An 18235-nucleotide genomic window follows, 5' to 3' on the forward strand; every position below is an offset into this window, starting at 1 on the left:
GTGGCTCTCCTAAAATTGTTCAGTGACTTCCCTCCTTAACAAATGCATAAGCCTTTTTGTGATCTGACCCCTTCCAGCTTCTCTGGCCTTATTTCCACATCACCTCCTTGCCCCTGCCACCCCAGAACTTCATGTCACCATGACTTTGTACATTGTTTCCTTCTCTGCACCCCCACTATGCCCCCGGAAAACTCCTCATTCTTCAAGACTCTCCTCAAATGTTATCTCCTTTTCAAACACCTTTGATTATCCTCTCTTTCTCTCCCCTCCTCCACCCCTAATCTCTCTACCCCCATAGCGCTGGGTACTGTATCTCCAGGCCTGGCTGTGCTCTGTGGTAGCTATTTGCATGTCTGACCTCTCAGATAGTGGGGCTGGGTGCTGTGTTTATTAAGCTTTGAGTCTTCAGTATTTAGCACAGCATCTGACACTTCCATCTTCACTGGTGTAGAGTGTGTGAGCAAGGAGAGTGACTGGGTCCTTAGGACTGTGATTTGGTTCCCCAAGCCTCCCATCGAAGGCCCTGCCCCACCCCTGTGCCTTCTTGCACCACTCACCAGGCGGTCCCGAATGAAGTGAAGGAGGTTGAGGCAGTGCATGCGGAAGCTGGTGTCCTCCCAGTAGGAGGTCACGGCCACCACCGGCTTGGTGTTGTACCAGGGCACATAATGGTAGATGTTTCCTGAGACACAGACATGTGGTGGGGGTGGGGAGGCGGGGCAGGTGTCTGCGGGACTGTGGGAAGTCCCCACAGAGGACCTTCCCTCATCTATTAATAATTCTAGTTGGATCCCTCCCGCCAGAGGGTGGGCTGGTGGCCAGTTGAGAACATATGCACTATGATGAACTCTGCTGGTCCTACTGAGCATTCATTGTGCCCAGAGTGTCATGTAGCCTTTCAAAAGTCCCCATTTTACACGTGGGAAAATCCAGGCACGGCCAGGTGATCATAATGCAGGCGTCTAGCTCCAAAGACCTATGCCCTTAACCTCAAGGTAAGGGGCATGACTTGAGGTTGGGTCTCCCTTCTGGGTGGGCTTCAAGGCAGAGGGGAGACCCAGGGTTTGGTTGGAGTGGGCAGACATCTAACATAAAGGGCCTGCCAGTGCAGAGGTAGGGGGTGAGGAGAGCAAGGATAGATAAAAAACAGTGATGGGTTTGGCAAACTGGGTTCCCTGGCCATGTTCCTTATTGAAATGGGTGGGTGAGGGAGATGCTAGATGGAATATAAATGCATTTAAAAATTTAGGGGCACCTGGGTGGCTCAGTTGGTTAAATGTCCGGCTTTGGCTCAGGTCATGATCTTGCTGGTTTGTGAGTTCAAGCCCCATGTTGGGATATATGCTGACAGCTCAGGGCCTGGAGCCTGCTTCAGATTCTGTGTCTCCCCTTCTCTCTTCCCCTCCCATGCTCATGCTCTGTCTCTCTCTCTCTCAATTATAAGTAAACATTAAACAATTAAAAAAAATTTTTAAATAAAAATTTTTCTGAATTATATTGCTTACTTGATATAAGGAAAGAAATTCACAAAAGTCAAAATAAAGTAAAAGCAGAAAATCTGTGAGGCAAGCAAAAACAAAAACTGACTTTTGCCTTCTAGTTTCTGGAAATCTTAGAGAACTTGTGTTTCTCTTTGGCAAGTGCCAGGGCAGGGGGATCAGCAGAGAAAGCCTGTAACTGCCCACAATGTGCAGTCTAATAAGAGACCCCGTGTATCATGGGTTGAATTGTGCCCCTTTACAGATATGTTGAAGTCCTAACCCCACTACCTCAGAATGTGACTTTATTTGGAAATAGGGTCACCACAACCGTCATTAGTCAAGATGATGTCATCTGGAGTAGGTTGGAGCCTTAGCACAATATAGATGTTCCTATAAGAAGAGAGGAACAGAGAGAGAGGACAGCCATATGAAGACACAGAGACAGAGGAACATCACCATGCGAAGACAGAGGGCAGAGGTAGAGTAGTGCATCTATGTGCCAAGGAGCACCAAAGATTATAGGCAACCACAAGATGCTGGGAGAGATGCTTGGAACAGATTCTCCCTCAGATCCATCAGAAGGAACCAACCCTGGGGCACCTGGCTGGCCGATTTGGCAGAGCCTGTGACTCTTGATCTCTGGGTTGTAGATTCGAGCCCTGTGTCGGGCTCCATGCGGACAGTGCAGAGCCTGCTTGGGATTCTCTCTCTGCCCCTCACCTAATTGCTCTTTCTCTCAAAATAAGTAAATAAACTTAAAAAATATCAAAAAGAAATTAAAAAAATAAAAAAAGAACCAACAACTTGATTTGGGATGTCTAGCCTCCAGAATGGAGAACAAGTGTCCTGTTGTTCTAAGCCACCTAGTTTGTGATGCTTTATTAGGGAAGCCCTTACCAAATGAATCTGCCATGCAAAGCTGCCATTCCAAAACCTAAACCATTAATCAAGGACAAATAATCCACCACACAGGAGACAACAATGAGGAAATCGGCCCATCTCCAGCATGGTTCTGGGTAGAGGGGGCAGGAAGTTTTCTTAAACATTTGTAACTTTAATTGGAGCCTCACACAGATTGTATTCTGTATTCATACCACCCATGTGGGTGAGAGAATATGTAAAGTGGTCTTTGGTTGGCAGTGCCCCAGGTAACTGGAGGAAGCAAAGAAATCCCCTCTGGAGCTGAAGCTTTAAAGTCCCAAAGGTTTCCACAGATAAAGCTCCAGGAAAATAAGCAGCTCAAAACCAATATACACATGCTCTAGCCCTGCAGTTCTGCCATTCCTTTTTTTTTTTTAATATTTATTTATTTTTAAGAGAGAGTGTGTGATTAAGGTAGAGGCAGAGAGAGAGGGAGACACAGAATCTGAAGCAGGTTCCAGGCTCTGAGCTGTCAGCACAGAGCCAAATGTGGGGCTCAAGCTTGTGAACTACAAGATCATGACCTGAGCCAAACTAAGGTGGCACTCAACTGACTGAGCCATCCAGGCACCCCTTAGCCCTGTAGTTCTGCTTCCTGGTATACACCCAACTGAGAAGGGTCACGGCACTATCAAAAGACAGGTCGCAAAATGTTCATGGCAGTACTGTTTGTAATAGTACAAAACTGAAAAACACCAAAATCTCCCTCGGTAGAAGAAGGGAAAAATAAGTTATGGTATATTTGCACAATGGAATACTATACAGTGCTGAGAACAAGCTACAGCTGCAGCCAACATCAGGTTTCTGAATGCATTTCACAAAATGGTGAGCAAAAGAAGCCAGAACACAAAAGACTGCATGCTCTCTGGTTTCATTTTTATAAAGTTAACCACCAGACAAAATGGAGATTAGGAGGGTAATGGGGTGGGGGCAGAGAGGCTCAATGGGCCTCTGAGTTGTCAGGATTCTGTTTCATGGTCTGAATGTTGTTACATGGGTGCATTTGCTGTGCGATGATTTGTTGAGTTGGACACTGCTTTGTGTACTTCCTATAGCTATGTTATACTTGAATCAAAAGGTTTTTTGTTTCTATTTTGAGACAGAGAGAGAAAGCTATTGCACGTGAGGGGGGAGGGACAGAGAGAGAGTGTGTGTGTGTGTGGGGGAGAGAGAGAGAGAGAGAGAGAGAGAGAGAGAGACTTCTAAGCAGGCTCCACACTATTAGTGTAGAGACTGACATGGAGCTCAATCCTATGAACTGTGAGATCATGACCTGAGCTGAAATCAAGAGTTGGACGTTTAACCAACTGAACTACCCAGGTGCCCTTGAATCCAAAGTTTACTTAAGGATTTAAAAAATAGTAGAGGCAAAAAAGACAAAATACATTAAAATACAATGGGTCGAATGATAGAAAATACCATGGAGAAGAATAAAGTGGGGACCAGGGTTCAGGAGCTGCCAAAACATTTTAAATATATTGGTTACCTAAGGCCCCTCCAAGAAGATCTAGAAGAAGTTATGCAGAATGCAGCTCAGAGAGATGGCAAATATGGAAGAGAGATTTAAAAATATGAACAGAATGACAAGTTCCACAGAACGAGTGAGTTTGAGAAGGAGTTATAAAAGACAAGGAGAAGAAGTGGTTTTCAAAGCAAAAATATCTTACAATTTTCCAGAATTGTTGGCAGACCCCAGTTGCAGACTCTGGCACTGAATGAATCATTACAATGGTAAGTGAGCAGAGGTCCAGGACTAGGGCTCTCAGATATGAACGTACACACAAGATGACAATTTTCTTCTTCTACTCTTGGATGGCATACAAAAGCAACAAGGAGGAGGAAAACAACTCCATTTTCAGCAAAGCAAGGAGACAGATATAATCTGCAGACTCAAAATACACATAAGGACTGCCAAAAGCAACCGTGATTGCCCTCAAAGCTGAAGCCGGAAGGGGTGAAGTGCAACAGAAGTCACCTGCGGGGAAGCAAAGAGCTGGATAGACAGCTGGAAGCACAGCTTGATGGGAGCAGGGTGCAGAATGTGCCAGCAAAAATATATACTCCCAGAATGAACTCAGGGCTCAAGAGGAGGAAATGTGAGCTGGCAAAGTGCAGGAAAAAAGTAGAAGTAAAAACACAAACACACTAGAAGGAAGACAACATAAAAGGAAGCCTAAGGAAGATTAGATCCTGCAGACAGCCCAGTGAAAGACACAGAAATAAGGATAGAAATAAGAAGAGTGACCAAAATAAAATAGAAATAAAGAATCAAAAAGGATCAAGGAGAAGATGATGGATACAGAAGAAAAACAGGGAAAATTGTTAAGGCCATAAATGGAGCCCCTGAAGTAGAAAACCTAAACAATGAGACAGAATATTTAAAAACATAACTAAAGAGGGGCGCCCAGCTGGCTCAGTTAGTCAAACATCTTGATTTTGGTTCAGGTTATGAGATTACAGTTCCTGGGATCAAGCCCCGGGTCGAGCTCTGCACTGACAGAGTGGAGCCTGCTTGGAATTTTGTCTCCTCTCTCGGTCCCTCCACTTCCCTATCTCTAAATAAATAAATAAATAAATATGAAAAATATATGTATAACTAAAGAAAACGCAAACGGGAAGAGAAGGTCTTTTTAACAAATCATGCTTAAAAAAAAAAACAAATCATGCTTGAAAAATTGTATTCACATACAAATTAATTCAAAATAGATCATATAGCTAAATATAAGAACCAAAAGTATAAAACTTAGAAGATAGGGAGAAAAAATCTTCATAGCCTTGAGTTAGGCAAAGGGATCTCAGATATGATATCCAAAAAGAAAAAAATTGGACTTCCTCCAAATTAAAGCTATTCACACTTCAAAAACACTGTTAAGGAAATGAAAAGAAAAGCCACAGACTATTTGCAAACCATATATCTAATAAAAGACTTGTATCCAGCATATATAAAGAACTCTTAATAAGACATACAATCCAATTAAAAAGCTGTAAAAAAAAATTATACCACTAGGGGCGGCTGGGTGGCCCAGTCGGTTAAGCATCTGACTTCAGCTCAGGTCATGATCTCACGATTCATGGTTTCAAGCCCTGCATCAGGCTCTGTGCTGATAACTAAGAGCCTGGAGCCTGCTTTGGATTCTGTGTCCCTCCCCACCTCAAGCTCTGTCTCAAAAGTAAATTAAAAAATTTTAAAAAGTTAAAAAAAATTATACCACTAAGGAAATTACTAACAAAATAAGATTCTAATCTACCCATGGAATAGTACACCACATGCCAGGGAAAACTGACCCCCAAGGATCAACATTTCAACATATCCTGGTTAAGTTTGTAGACTTACAAAATAAAGGATATTTGGGGGGCTAGACAAAAAGATCAAGAAATTTATAGGGAAAATATCAGAAAAAGAGAAGTTATTAGTTATGAAGAAGGTATTGGCTAAGAAACCACAAACTTCTAGAACAAAACGTGAGGGAAGTCTCCTTAATAAATCTGGAGTGGAGAAGGCCTCTCTAATTAAGACTCAAAAACCAGAAGCCATAAAAGAAGTAGTTTGAGAACATAAAAATAAAGTCTTCATGGGAAAAAAAATCCCAAACACCACAGACAAAGATATGAGACAAATATGGGAGATACACTTTACAGGTCATCTCATAAGGGCCTAATCTCCCTCATCTATGAAGGGATCCTAGAAATCAATAAGAAAATGACTAATACCTCAATAGAATAAAAGAAAAATACATAAACAGAAAATTAATGAGAAATACAAGTGGCTTTAAACACATGAAAAGATGCCCAACTTCATTTATAACACAGAAACACAAAATGAAAACTACACCAAAATACCAGTTTTCACTTACCAGACTGACCAGAGTCTCATATGTTGCTTGTGGGAGTGTTGAATGTACAACCTTTATGGAGGATTATCAGTTAGGGTGCAGCCAGGAAAAGAAAAAGACCATGGCAGATATTTGAAAGTTACTAATGAGTAACAGGAGGAAGAGACTTCTGTTTCTAGGGCTGGGGAACAAAAAGGAGGCAGTGGTGTGACCAGAGACAGATGCACAAAATGGCTTCATCATCCAGGTTCCTGCGCAAGGTGCTGGAGCCATCAAGAAGGCGATGCCCAACCAGTAGTAGGTGGCATTGCAGAGGAACAAATGCATGGCCAAGGCTGAAATCATGGAGGAGGGACCAGCCAAAGCTGGCATCATTGAAGGGATGTAGCTACTTCCAGAGATGCTTCCTGAATCAGGGGAGGGAGAGAGGGTGAGGGAGAGGCAGAAAGACGAAGTGAAGAGGTGGGGAGATAGAACAGAACGATAGCTATCACCTCTTTTATCAGCTGGCATGGGACTCTGGGAAATGTAGTTTGCAGATGTTCAGCTCTGAGATACAGAATAGATCAAGGAAGGGCAAGAATGAAGCTTGATCTAGAACAGGGCATGCAAAGTCTCTCCTTGCTGGAGATGATGAGAGCAAACGGGGAAATTCCACTTTGCAATATTTGCCAAGATGCAAATACACTTTGACCAACTCCACTTTGGGAAATTTATCCTACCGTTATTCTGACTCATATGAAATCACTTGTGAATAAAATTATATCTTGACACATTACTTGTAATAGTAAAAGGTTGGAAAAGTCTGTCAAGACTTATGAAGAGAAAAGAAAGTGCATGTGCATGCCTGCAAAGACTAAAATAAGGACAGCTATTTTTAGATATTGCTGAGATAAACAGATAACAGTAAGAAACTATGGTGGAAAACAGTTTGATGGTTCCTCAAAAAGTTAAACAAAGTTATTATATGATCCAGTGCTTCCACTCCTAGGCATATACCCCAAATAACTAAAAACTGGGACTCGGGTATATGTATATTGATCTTCATAAGCAGCATTATTCACAATAGCCAAAATGTGGAAACAACCCAGTGTCCATCAACAGATGAATGGATAAACAAAATGTGATATGTACATACCAATGGATATGATTCAGCTGTAAAAGGGAATGTAGTTCTAACACATGCTATAACATGGATGAACCTTGAAAACAAATGCTAAGTAAAATAGGTAAAACACAGAGGACACATATTATTTGATTTCACATATGAAGTACAGGCAAATTCAGAGAAAAAAAAAAGTTGAATAGAGGATAGCAGGGGTGTGGGGGAGGAGGACAAGAGATGTATTGTCCAATGGGTAGGGTTTCTGTTTGTGATGATGATAGGGTTCTAGAAATAGAGGTGATAGTGACACAATATTGTGAATGTACTTAATTCCACTGAACTGTACACTTACAAATGGTTAAAATGGTACATTTTACATTATATGTATTTTGCTGCAATAAAAACATTTAAAGATACTATGAATAATTTTATGTTGAGAAATTTGAAAATTACATGAAATTATTACATTCCTAGATAAATTAAACCTACCAAAATTGACTTAAAAATAGAAAAGCTAAAAATTAAAATAAATATGTATTTAAATCAATTAAAAACAAACACCAAACTTATATTTAGAGATGAGTTCTATCAAACTTTCAAAAAAACAGATGAGTACAGTGTTACCCAAATGATCCTAGTGAATAAAAAGAGGAAATGCTACTCAATATGGCTAGCATAACTTTGATATAAAAACCCAACAAGGACACTACAAAAAAGAAAATTACAGATCAATCTTATTTACATAGATGCAAGAATCCTAAACAAAATATTAGAAAACCAACTCTAGAATGTAATAACGAAGGTGAAGATATAATTATACTATTATAATTGCATTTTTATACATAACAATTATATGTGAATATATGTAATATCATATGAAGTAGTTATAACATTTAAGGTTTTTTTCTTAAATTTTTTTTTGAGAGAAAGAGAGACAGAGTGTGAGCAGAGGAGGGGCAGAGAGAGAGGGAGACCTAGAATCTGAAGCAAGCTCCAGGCTCTGAGCTGTCAATATAGAGCCCAATGCAGGGCTTGAACCCACAAACTATGAGATCATGACCTAAGCCAAAGTCAGACACTTAACTGACTGAGCCACCCAGGTACCCCTGAAGTAGTTATAATATTAACTCAAGGTAGATAATGATAGATTAAAGATCAATATTGCAATCTCTTAAACAACCACTACAAATAATCCAGAGATGTACAGCCAGAGAGGAGATGGAATGCAATACTAAAAACTAAACTAAACAAATAAAAAACACTTGATTAGAACAAAAGAAAGATGGGAAAATCCAAGCAGTCTTTTGCAGAAATTGTCAAGCTGATGCTAAAATTTATATGAAAATGGAAAACCAGAATACCCAAATACTGTATTATTTTGTTAAAAAAAAAAACAACAAAGTTGGAGGAGTTACGCTAAGTGATTTTAAGACTTGCTTTAGAACTATAGTAATCAAACCAGTGGGGTATCAGCATAAAGACAGACAGGTCAATGGAACAGAACAAGGATTCTAGGAGATACACAACATGCAGTTAATCAATTTTCAACAAAGGTATCAAAGTATTATAAGTGGGAATGAATAGGTTTTTTTCAGCAAATGGTACTGAATTGATTATCTTTATAGAAATAAGAATCTGACCTCACACCATATACAAAAATCAAGTCAGGTTAGGTCATAAACCAAAACAAAGAAGCTAAAATTATAAAGCTGGTAGAATGAAACACAGGAGAATATCTTCATGATCTTGAGGTAGACAATATTTCTTGAACCAAATAATATATTACTTAAAAGAAAAGATAATTAGCACATTTAATTTCATCAAAATCACGTAATTAATTAATTAATTAATCTGCTTATTTATTTATTTATTTGTGATCTCTACACCCAACCTGTGGTTTGAACTCATGACCCCATGATCAAAGGTCGCATGTTCTTCTGACTGAGCCAGCCAGGCACCCCTCAAAATTTGAATTTATTTGCTTCACCAAAATTAGAAACTTTTGATCTTCAAAAGACACTGCTTGGAAATTAAAAAGTCAAGCCACAGAGTGGAAAGTATTAACAAAACAGACTTGACAAAGGACTTGTATCTAAAATGTAAAATAACGCTTGGAATGCAATGTAAAAAGCCAAACAACCCAGTGAAAGACTGGCAAAAGACTTGAACAGTGCCTTCACTAGAGAAATATAGGTGAGCGTGAAAAGATGCTCACTATTGTTACTGATTAGATAAATCTAGAATGACTCAAATGAAAAAGACCAACGGTATCTAAAGTTGGCAAGGATGGGCGGCAAGTACAACTCTCAAACATTGCTGTGGGGATGTAAAATCATACAAACGCTCTGGAAGTTTGTTAGTTATCCTCTTTAAAACCCAAATTCCATTCCTAGGTATGTAGCCAAGAGAAATGCAAGCACATGTCCATAGAGAGACTTGTACAGACTGTTCATAGTAGCTTTATTCATAATACTCCAAAAGCTGAATCAATCTAAATGTCCACCAACAGAGGGATGGGTAAATAAATTATCATATTCACATAATTGAGTACCTATCAGAAATAAAAAGGAACAAAACACTTGTCTATGTAACAACATGGATGAACACCTATAACACTATGCTGAGCCAAAATCATTGAAAAAGAACTGTGTGTACGATGTCACTTATATGAAGTTGTTGGAAAAATAAAACAAATCTATAGTGATAGCCCAGCAATGACTGCCCCCAAGGTTGGGGAGATTGACTGAAAAGGGGCACATATGACAGCTTTCTGGGGTGATGGAACTTTCTGCCCATGGTGATTACATAGGTATATGTATTTGTCAAAATTCATCAAATTGTATACTTAAAATATGTACATTTTATAGTTTGAAAATAGTATTTCAGTAAAAAATAAAATGTTGTCATTAAGAGAATGAAAAGCTCCAAACTTAGGGAATATACTTACAATATACTCATCTGACAAAGGATCGTTCTCAGAAAAAATAATGTAAAGTCAATAAGAAAAAGACAAGCCTAATATAATTATGGATAAAACATATTAATAGGCTTTTTACAGATGAGAAAAACAAATGTTTGTAAATACATGAAAAGGCACTCACCCTCCATTAATAATCAGGAAAATGCAAATCAAGATCTTATAAGATACCATTTTACATCCATCAGATTGGCAAAAATGAGAAGGCTCGGCAACATCAAGTCCTGGTGAGAACGCAGAGTAATAAGAATTCTCATCATGCTGATGAGAGTGTAATTTGGTAAATTACTTTTGCTTTGAATCTCTCTTTCACTCCAGGGTATATAATTTAGAGGAAGTCTTGCACTTGAGACCAGGAGACATGTACAAGAACGTTTATAACAAAATTATTATAGTAGGAAAAGAAGATACATCCCAAATGTCTACATATACCACATAATTGTGTTATAATCATACAGTAGAACATATACAGAAGTGAAAATGAACTTCAGCTACACACACCAACATAAAAAGATTAATATGAAGCAAAAGATGGAAAATAGATGAATGTAGACTGCAGAGTTCCACTTGAATAAAACGCACAAATAGTATGCTGTTTAGAGTTGCCTACATAGGTGGTAAAAGTTGAAAGGTAGAGCAAGGGAGTGGTTATCATGAGGGTCAGGGTTGTGGTTCTATTGTGGGTAAATGGATGTGGGAAGAGTATACAGGGAACTTCTAAGATGTTGGCAATTTTCTGTCTTTTAAACTGGGTAGTGAGTTCAGGGATACTCATTTTATTTTTCTTTAAATTATATATATACATGGATCAGGGGTGGTGGTTCAGTGTAGTAGGGAAGAAGATGGGGTTGGGGAAGTTGTAGTGTGGAACTTAGTGTAGAAAAGGACATTTAATGTATATACATTTAATATATTTTTGTATATATTTCATAATTTAAAAGTTAGTAGAGCATGGGGCACCTGAGTGGCTCAGTCAGTCGAGAGTCTGACTTTGGTTCAGGTCATGATCTCACAGTTTATGGGTTCAAGCCCCATGTCAGGTTCTGTGCTAACGGCTCAGAGCCTGGAACCTGCTTCGGATTCTGTGTCTTCCTCTCCCTTTCCCTCTGCCCTCCCCCACTGCTCTCTCTCTAAGATGAATAAACACTAAAAAATATTTTTTAAAAAAGTAGAACATTATGCTAAGTGAAAGAAGCCAGATCACAAGGACTACATATTGTGAACCCATGTGTACAATAAAATGTCCAAAAATAGGAAACTCCATAAAGACAGAAAGTAGATTAGTGGTTGCCTGCATTTGGGGACATAGGGGAGAGATAGCAAGTGACTGCTAGTAGGTACAGGGTTTCTTTCTGGAGTGATAAAAATGTTCTAGAATCAACCAGATGGTTGTCCAATTCTGTGAGTACACTAAAAACCACTGAATTGCATACTTTACATGGATGAATTGTATGGTGTGTGGATTCTATTTCAATAGGCTGTTTTTAAAAACCAGGGAAGTTTTTTAAGCACAGAAAGGCTCTCAATGGGCAGTAAGATTGCAAAGCTGTTGAAGAGGAAGGGAAGCCCGTATTCCTCTAGAACAGTGGCTCTCAAAGTCTAGCATGCATCTGAATCACGTGGAGGGCTTGTTAAAACACAGATTGCAGGGCACCATCCCCAGATTTTCTGTAGGACTGAGGTGGGGCCAAGAATCTGCATTTCTAAAAGTTCCAAGGTGATCTTGATGCCCTGCCAGGGATTGCACTTTGAGAACTGCTACTCTTATCGTGCCTGGTATAGGTGTTTAATAAGTATATTGGATGAATGGATGGAAGGGAAGCTGGCTGAGTGTTTGGGACAGTGGATGGGTGGGAGATAAATGGATAAAAGGGTGGGTGAGTGGATTAATGGATGGATAGAAGGTGGGCAGACAAGTAGCAGAAGATAGTTGCATGGATGGATCAGTGGTGGTTCAGAGTAGCAAGGAAGAAGATGGGGTTGGGGAAGTTGTCCTGTGGAACTTAGTGTAGAGAATGACTTGACATGAACACCTACTTTCAACTCTTGTCATGGGCTCACCGCCTACTAGCTGTGCAATGTTTGGCAGGTGACTTCATCTCCCTGAAGCTCATTTTCCTCATGTGCGATAGGTAGGTTAACAATACTTATGGATGTTCCATGAGCTAATACCCTTAAAAGGGCCAAGCATAAGCCTGGCATGCAGTGGATGCTCTCTATTCTTCGGTTAGATCTGACTATTACCATCATATATCACTGGGCTGTACTGTGTGGTTGAGATGACAGGCTTGTAACTCAGGTCTGTCTTGGTTCCATAGGGGCCAATGCTGACCTCGAACTGGATCAGGTCCTTAAAGCTGGGCATCATGGTACAGGAAAGGAAGATGACGCAAAGGCCATACTTTTGGCGGTTGTAGTGCTTCTAAAACAAGAACCCCCCCACATCCCCAGTACATAAGCCAAGGCTATACAGACAGGCAGGGAGGCAAAGATGAGGTGCCCTGTTTCTTTCAAAGGTCATCTTTGCTTCTCTTCAGGACGAGCTGGACCATCTTTGAGCCCCCCCCTGCCCCCTCCAAATCCTGCTTTGACTCCTGCTCAAGGGCAGTTCCTCCCAGGACTTCTATCACTTGGCTCCCTCCCCCAGTCAGCTGTGGTTCCTTTCCTTCCTGAATTGGAGGCTTCTCCCTCTGATGCACAGAGGGCTAGCCTGGGCTCTGACTTGGACCACCTCATCCCTCTCCATTTTGCCTAAATGTCCTCCCTTGATGGGATGAGTGTGGGCAGGGATGTGATGAAGGTGACACATGCTCACACATCTGCTCTGAGCCCTTCTCCTGCCACCTCCTCCCACGTTCTGGGTCCTCCATCTACTATGTCAGCTGCTCTCATTTCTGTGGCCAACCCCTGCCCTCTTCTTGCACTCACCCAGTCTGTTCGCTAGCTCATCTCTGCTGTTATGAAAAATAACCCTCCTTTTCACCTCTGAGCCTCTATTTAGCTACCACCTGATGTTGTCTCCTTCTATTTTTCAGTCAAGTTTCTATGCACTTGCCTGTATGCACAGTCTACATGTAGCTTCTCCCCCACACCTATGTGGCCTGGAAACTCTCCCTCCAGGGGGCTGCCTCAATGCTCCCTTTTGCTCCTCCTCAGTCTCTTCAGCAAGCCCCTTCCCCTCCTCAACCTGCCATAGGCTATGACACCCTTTCACCTACCTACTCCTCCCAGGAAGTTCCTCCAAGACCCTGTGTTTAGACCCTGGTGTGCTGATGACACACCATCTGTCTAGCAGCCTTGGGGACTGGTGTTCATGGATGCCTAACAAGCACATGTCAAAGATGGGAATACATCATCCACCCCCCAGGCCTGCTTCTCCTTCAGGGAGTCCATGTTCATGCATGGACTTGCCACCTGAGGCAGAAAATGAGCATCAACTTAGGGCAGTTAGCTTCATTTTTTATGTCTTATTAGTCTGTGGCTGGGATCATTCTGTGTCCAAAGGGTCTCTGAAATTTGCTCCCTCCTCTTGGGCTCTCCTTCCCTGTGACTGTATTCCCATTTTTTTGAACAAGTGGGTGGCTATTCTTAACACTGCTCCTCCTGCTCCTTCTTGCCTCAGTGGTCTTCCCTAGCATAAAGGAAGAAATAAAAACTCCTTAGAAGACAATTTCTCCTTAACTAGATTACACGTTTCTTAAACTGAAACCTTATCTTGTAGTTACTGGGTCCCTGACAACCTGGGATTTGGCACAGCATGAAGCCCCAATAAGGGCTTGATAAAGACTCAGGCAGGTTGACCAAACATCTTCATGCACCCAACAGATCATTCAGCTTGTGACCAGGGCCTCTGCAGTGTCAGGAATAGGGCCCACATTAGATTTGGAGTGGGCAGAGGGTCTCTTTTTTCCTGAGTTACCTTTTCCTGTAGTTACCTCTATATCGGTCACTTCAGAGGAGAGATCCTTCTTAAAGTTTTGATGGGAACTGATGTGGGTAAATAACTCCAGGAAGACCCGGCCTCGATAAGCTAAGCCATCCTTAGCAGTGTTGGGGATATTCTAGGGCAATAGGAAGGAAAACAGCGACAAAAGGGATGAGAGAGAATGAGCAGACAAATCTCCCCAGACACCTCTGCAGCAAAGACAATAGGCAATATTGCCTCATAACTTCCTGCCTAGGGTTGACCACAATCCAGGGGTGGAATTCCAGATACTCTAGACATGGCTGTGCCTGGAAACCTCTGGGTCCTGACTCCTCTTCTATACCTTGAGACCCATTCCTCTTCATGCATTCTACCCTCTGATCAAATCACAGTGCAGCTTCCCAGCAAATGCTTCCAGCTTGGAGGAGGTTGTGATACCTACTGGGTTTGCACTTCCAGCCTTGCCAATCAGGGCATGCCCCAGTCTCCTCAGCAACAGTGATTGGTCCAAGGAGAGTACACATGACCTAAGGCAGCCAATTAGAATGCTCCCTGGGCCTTCCCTATCAGAGGCTCAAATGGTCACTAGCCAGCAGGGAAGCCTAACTGAAGTAGGAAAGGATGAAGCCCAGGTTGACCAGCAGCAGAGACAAGAGACGGAGTGAATGAGCTAGTCTCTTAATGGCATTGAGGTCCTGGTGCCTGGAGTTCATCCTCACTCAAGAATTCCTCCTTTCTTTTAAGCCAATTGAAGCTGGCTTCCTGGAATTTATCACCAATCCTTAAAAAATTTTTTAAATGTTTATTTTTGAGAGAGAGACAGAGAGAGAGAGAGAGAGGAAGAGACAAAGCATGAGCGGGGGAGGGGCAGAAAGAAAGGGAGACACAGAATCCAAAGCAGGCTCCAGGCTCTAAGCTGTCAGCACAAAGCCCAACATGGGGCTCGAACCCACAAGCTGTGAGATCATGACCTGAGCCAAAGTTGGATGCTCAACCGACTGAGCCACCCCGGCGCCCCATCACCAATTTTTTTAAACAGAAGAACCATCTGAACAATGTATTAAAATTTCAAGCCTCAAAACCCGTAGATTTTGCTTCAGCAGGTCTGGAGACAGACTCTGAATCTGAATTCTTTTTTTTTTTTAAATCACAAGTCTTTAATAGCCCAGTACTTTCTACTTTTACCTATGCTGTTTTAGGCTTGTATGTCCTTTCCACCTGCTGGAAATCTGACCTGATGTTTCATCTCAATGCCCCTTCTTCAGTGAATGCCCAGAGCTCTCCATCTGTTCCTTTCACACAACACACAGCACACATCCCACACACACACAGCCATTTACACAAAGGCTACATGTCCTCTAATAGCATCATGGACAGAAACCAGGGTTGGGTCCTCCCCGGCACTTCCCAGGCCCCAGCACCTTTCATACGGTTGGTTTTACCTCCACTGTTCCCTAGAGCTGTCATAAGAAGCTTACAGTGTCTTCTTCCTGGATCCTGAAAGGGGCCTTTTTACCCCCACGGAGAGTCAGGAAGCTGGGGCCAAAACAGGGTAAGAAGCCAGAATACGTTCCTGCAAGAAGAGAGAGTGAGGGTGACAGGCCAGGTGGCAGAGGGGCAGGAGGCAGGGGCCTGGGGGATTGCTTGCCTTCTATTTCTGCTCCGGTGGATGAGATTTGGTTGAGGAACAGACTGACTGTCCCTATCTCTTCCTGGCACCTGTTCTTGGGGCTGTAGAGAAACACAGTCTACAGGCTGAGCCGCTGGGCCAGCTCAGATTTTCTTCTCCCGTACGTGTTTTTCAGCCTCTACCCAGCAGCTTACCAGTCCAAGACTCTGAACTTAATGTAGCTGGAGAGACAGGGCAGCTGCAAGAGGAAAGCAAGAGCAGTGGGTGCAAGTTCAGGTGGTCTGGTCCTCGAGGAGTCTGAGTACAGCTGGGAAGTCCTGGGTCTTGGCCCAAGGCCTGGCTCAATCATCAGCAAGCCATGTCACCACAGCCAAAATGTCTATGGAGACATATAAGCCTGTGACTGTAGGCCTCCCCACTTGCATGGGCCCGTTGCAAGGACTTGGGAAAGGCCTAGGACCATGTCCTATGGTTGCTTTGGTATTCTTATTCTTTTTTTAAAAAGTTGATTTATTTAGAGAAAGAGAGAGCAAGTTAGAGAGCATGAACAGGGGAAGGGCACAGAGAGGAGGAGAGAGAGAATCCCAAGCAGGCTGCATGCTGTTAGCACAGAGTCCAATGCAGGGCTCAGTCTGTCTTTCATGGAGGTTGTGGCCTAAAATGTATTCTTCACTGTTAGCAGTTAACTTTTAAACAGCAACATATCTCTCTCCTCAGAGAGTAAATAGTAGTAGCTGCTGTTGGGAAGGTTTCTGTCGTCCTGTGGCCTGTGCTAAATGATCCACACGGATCACTTGAGTGACTCCTCCCAACAACCCCATAGGCCAGGTGCTATTATTCCCATTTCCAGACAGGAAAATTGAGGCACAGAGCAACTGAGTTCCTGAAGTTCTCATGTTCTATGCAGGGGCTGAAGCCCAATGACTCCACGATATCCCAGTGAGGGGTGTGATTGTTCCTAATTACAGATGGGGAATGAGGCCCAAAGAAGCAGGACGACTTGATCATGGTTACACAGTAAGGACTGCAGTCAGGATGGGAACCCAAGCTTCTGGTTCTTATCTCCACTCTGTCACAGGGTCCCCTCAATTATGAAAACAAAAAAACAACCTATATGGAAAACAGCTGCTGGGCTTGAGAACTAAGTGGGATTCAGATCCTCTCAGTCAGGGCCTCTCCCCTCACACAGCAGCTCCTGGGACTGTCCATTCTCCCCTTGCCAGGGAAGCTGGGGGGGGCAGGGGGGAAGTAGGGAAAGGGCTTTTGAGTTGAGCAAATATTTAGGAAGAAATGAGGAAAGGCCCACTGGAAGTTAAGAGATGAGTACCGTAAGGCAAAATTACAAATCTTCCAAATTCAAACTCAGGGCTGAACCATCTTTTCATCCACCCTGTTGAGAATTCTCTTCCCCTTTCCCAGTTCCTTGTCTTGACTGTCCTTCTGTCCTGGGGAACTTGGACTGTAAACTGGCAAATACCCATTTTTAGCAGTTTTTCCTGCAGCCTGCCTTGTTGGGGTCCTGACCAGCTGGCCTCAGATTCCACCATCTCTGTCGCTGTCCTGCCATTCAGAGTGAGGGTCACATCTCCCTGCTGCATTTGCACAGGGCTAGTGACAATCAGGCCTGCATCCAAATGGCTTCAACCTAGGAGACCATGTTTTGTGGGAAATGGGTAGGGTCCAGGGAGTGTTTGGACATCTTTAAATGTTGGAAGGTTTCTTTCAGGGATAAAGGAGGGTCTGGCCAGTGCCACTGGTTTCTGAGACTAAAGGCAGCTGAACATCAGAGAAGACTTTCAAAGCTCTGAGCATCCAGAGCATGTGAGGATCCTGGCCATGAGCCTCATCACAGCCAGAGACAGGTGGGAGGGATCAAAGGTGGAGGATAGACTAGGCTCCCTTTAAAATCTCTTCCTACTGGGGCACCAGTAGATGGCTCAGTCAGTTGAGTATTTAACTGAGTTTTGGCTCAGGTCATGATCTCACAGTTCAAGGATCAAGCCCTGCCTCTGGCTCTATGGTGACAGAACAGAGCCTGCTTGAGATTTTCTCTCTCACTCACTCTCTGCCACTCTCCCACTCACGTGTGTATGTGTGTGCATGTGCGTGTGCTCCTGCTTGAGAGTCTCCCTCTCCCTCACTCTCTGCCACTCTCTGTTCACGTGTGTGCACATGCTCTCTCTCTCAAAATAGACTTAAAAAAAAAACCTCTTCCTACTTTAAGAGTCTATGAAATCACCCAAGAAGGTAGGAATTATGAAGAATGGTTAAAGATGATGCCTTACCAGGAGGCAGACTAGGGAAGCTTCTAGGAGAAGCAAGGAAGAGGGTTCCAGGGAAGTAGAGGGGAGCTTATTAGTGAT

At 42.6% G+C, this 18235-nt stretch overlaps 2 protein-coding genes across 2 annotated transcripts in view; one reads left to right on the plus strand and one right to left on the minus strand.

The window, feature by feature from the left end:
* The window catches only part of LMAN2L (lectin, mannose binding 2 like), a 97491-nt gene that overhangs the window by 62953 nt on the left and 16303 nt on the right, over positions 1-18235 (plus strand). The window lies entirely within an intron of this gene.
* FER1L5 (fer-1 like family member 5) overlaps positions 1-18235 on the minus strand; it is a 52546-nt gene that overhangs the window by 18180 nt on the left and 16131 nt on the right. The window contains exons 15-19 of the mRNA XM_029937249.1: positions 16067-16110; positions 15721-15973; positions 14253-14378; positions 12562-12739; positions 558-682 (exon numbers count right to left, since the gene is read on the minus strand). Coding sequence (XP_029793109.1) covers positions 558-682; positions 12562-12739; positions 14253-14378; positions 15721-15973; positions 16067-16110 — 726 coding nt within the window. The remainder of the gene's footprint in view (positions 1-557; positions 683-12561; positions 12740-14252; positions 14379-15720; positions 15974-16066; positions 16111-18235) is intronic.

The sequence above is a fragment of the Suricata suricatta genome, chromosome 4, assembly GCF_006229205.1.
Source record: "Suricata suricatta isolate VVHF042 chromosome 4, meerkat_22Aug2017_6uvM2_HiC, whole genome shotgun sequence".
NCBI classification, from domain to species: Eukaryota; Metazoa; Chordata; class Mammalia; order Carnivora; family Herpestidae; genus Suricata; species Suricata suricatta.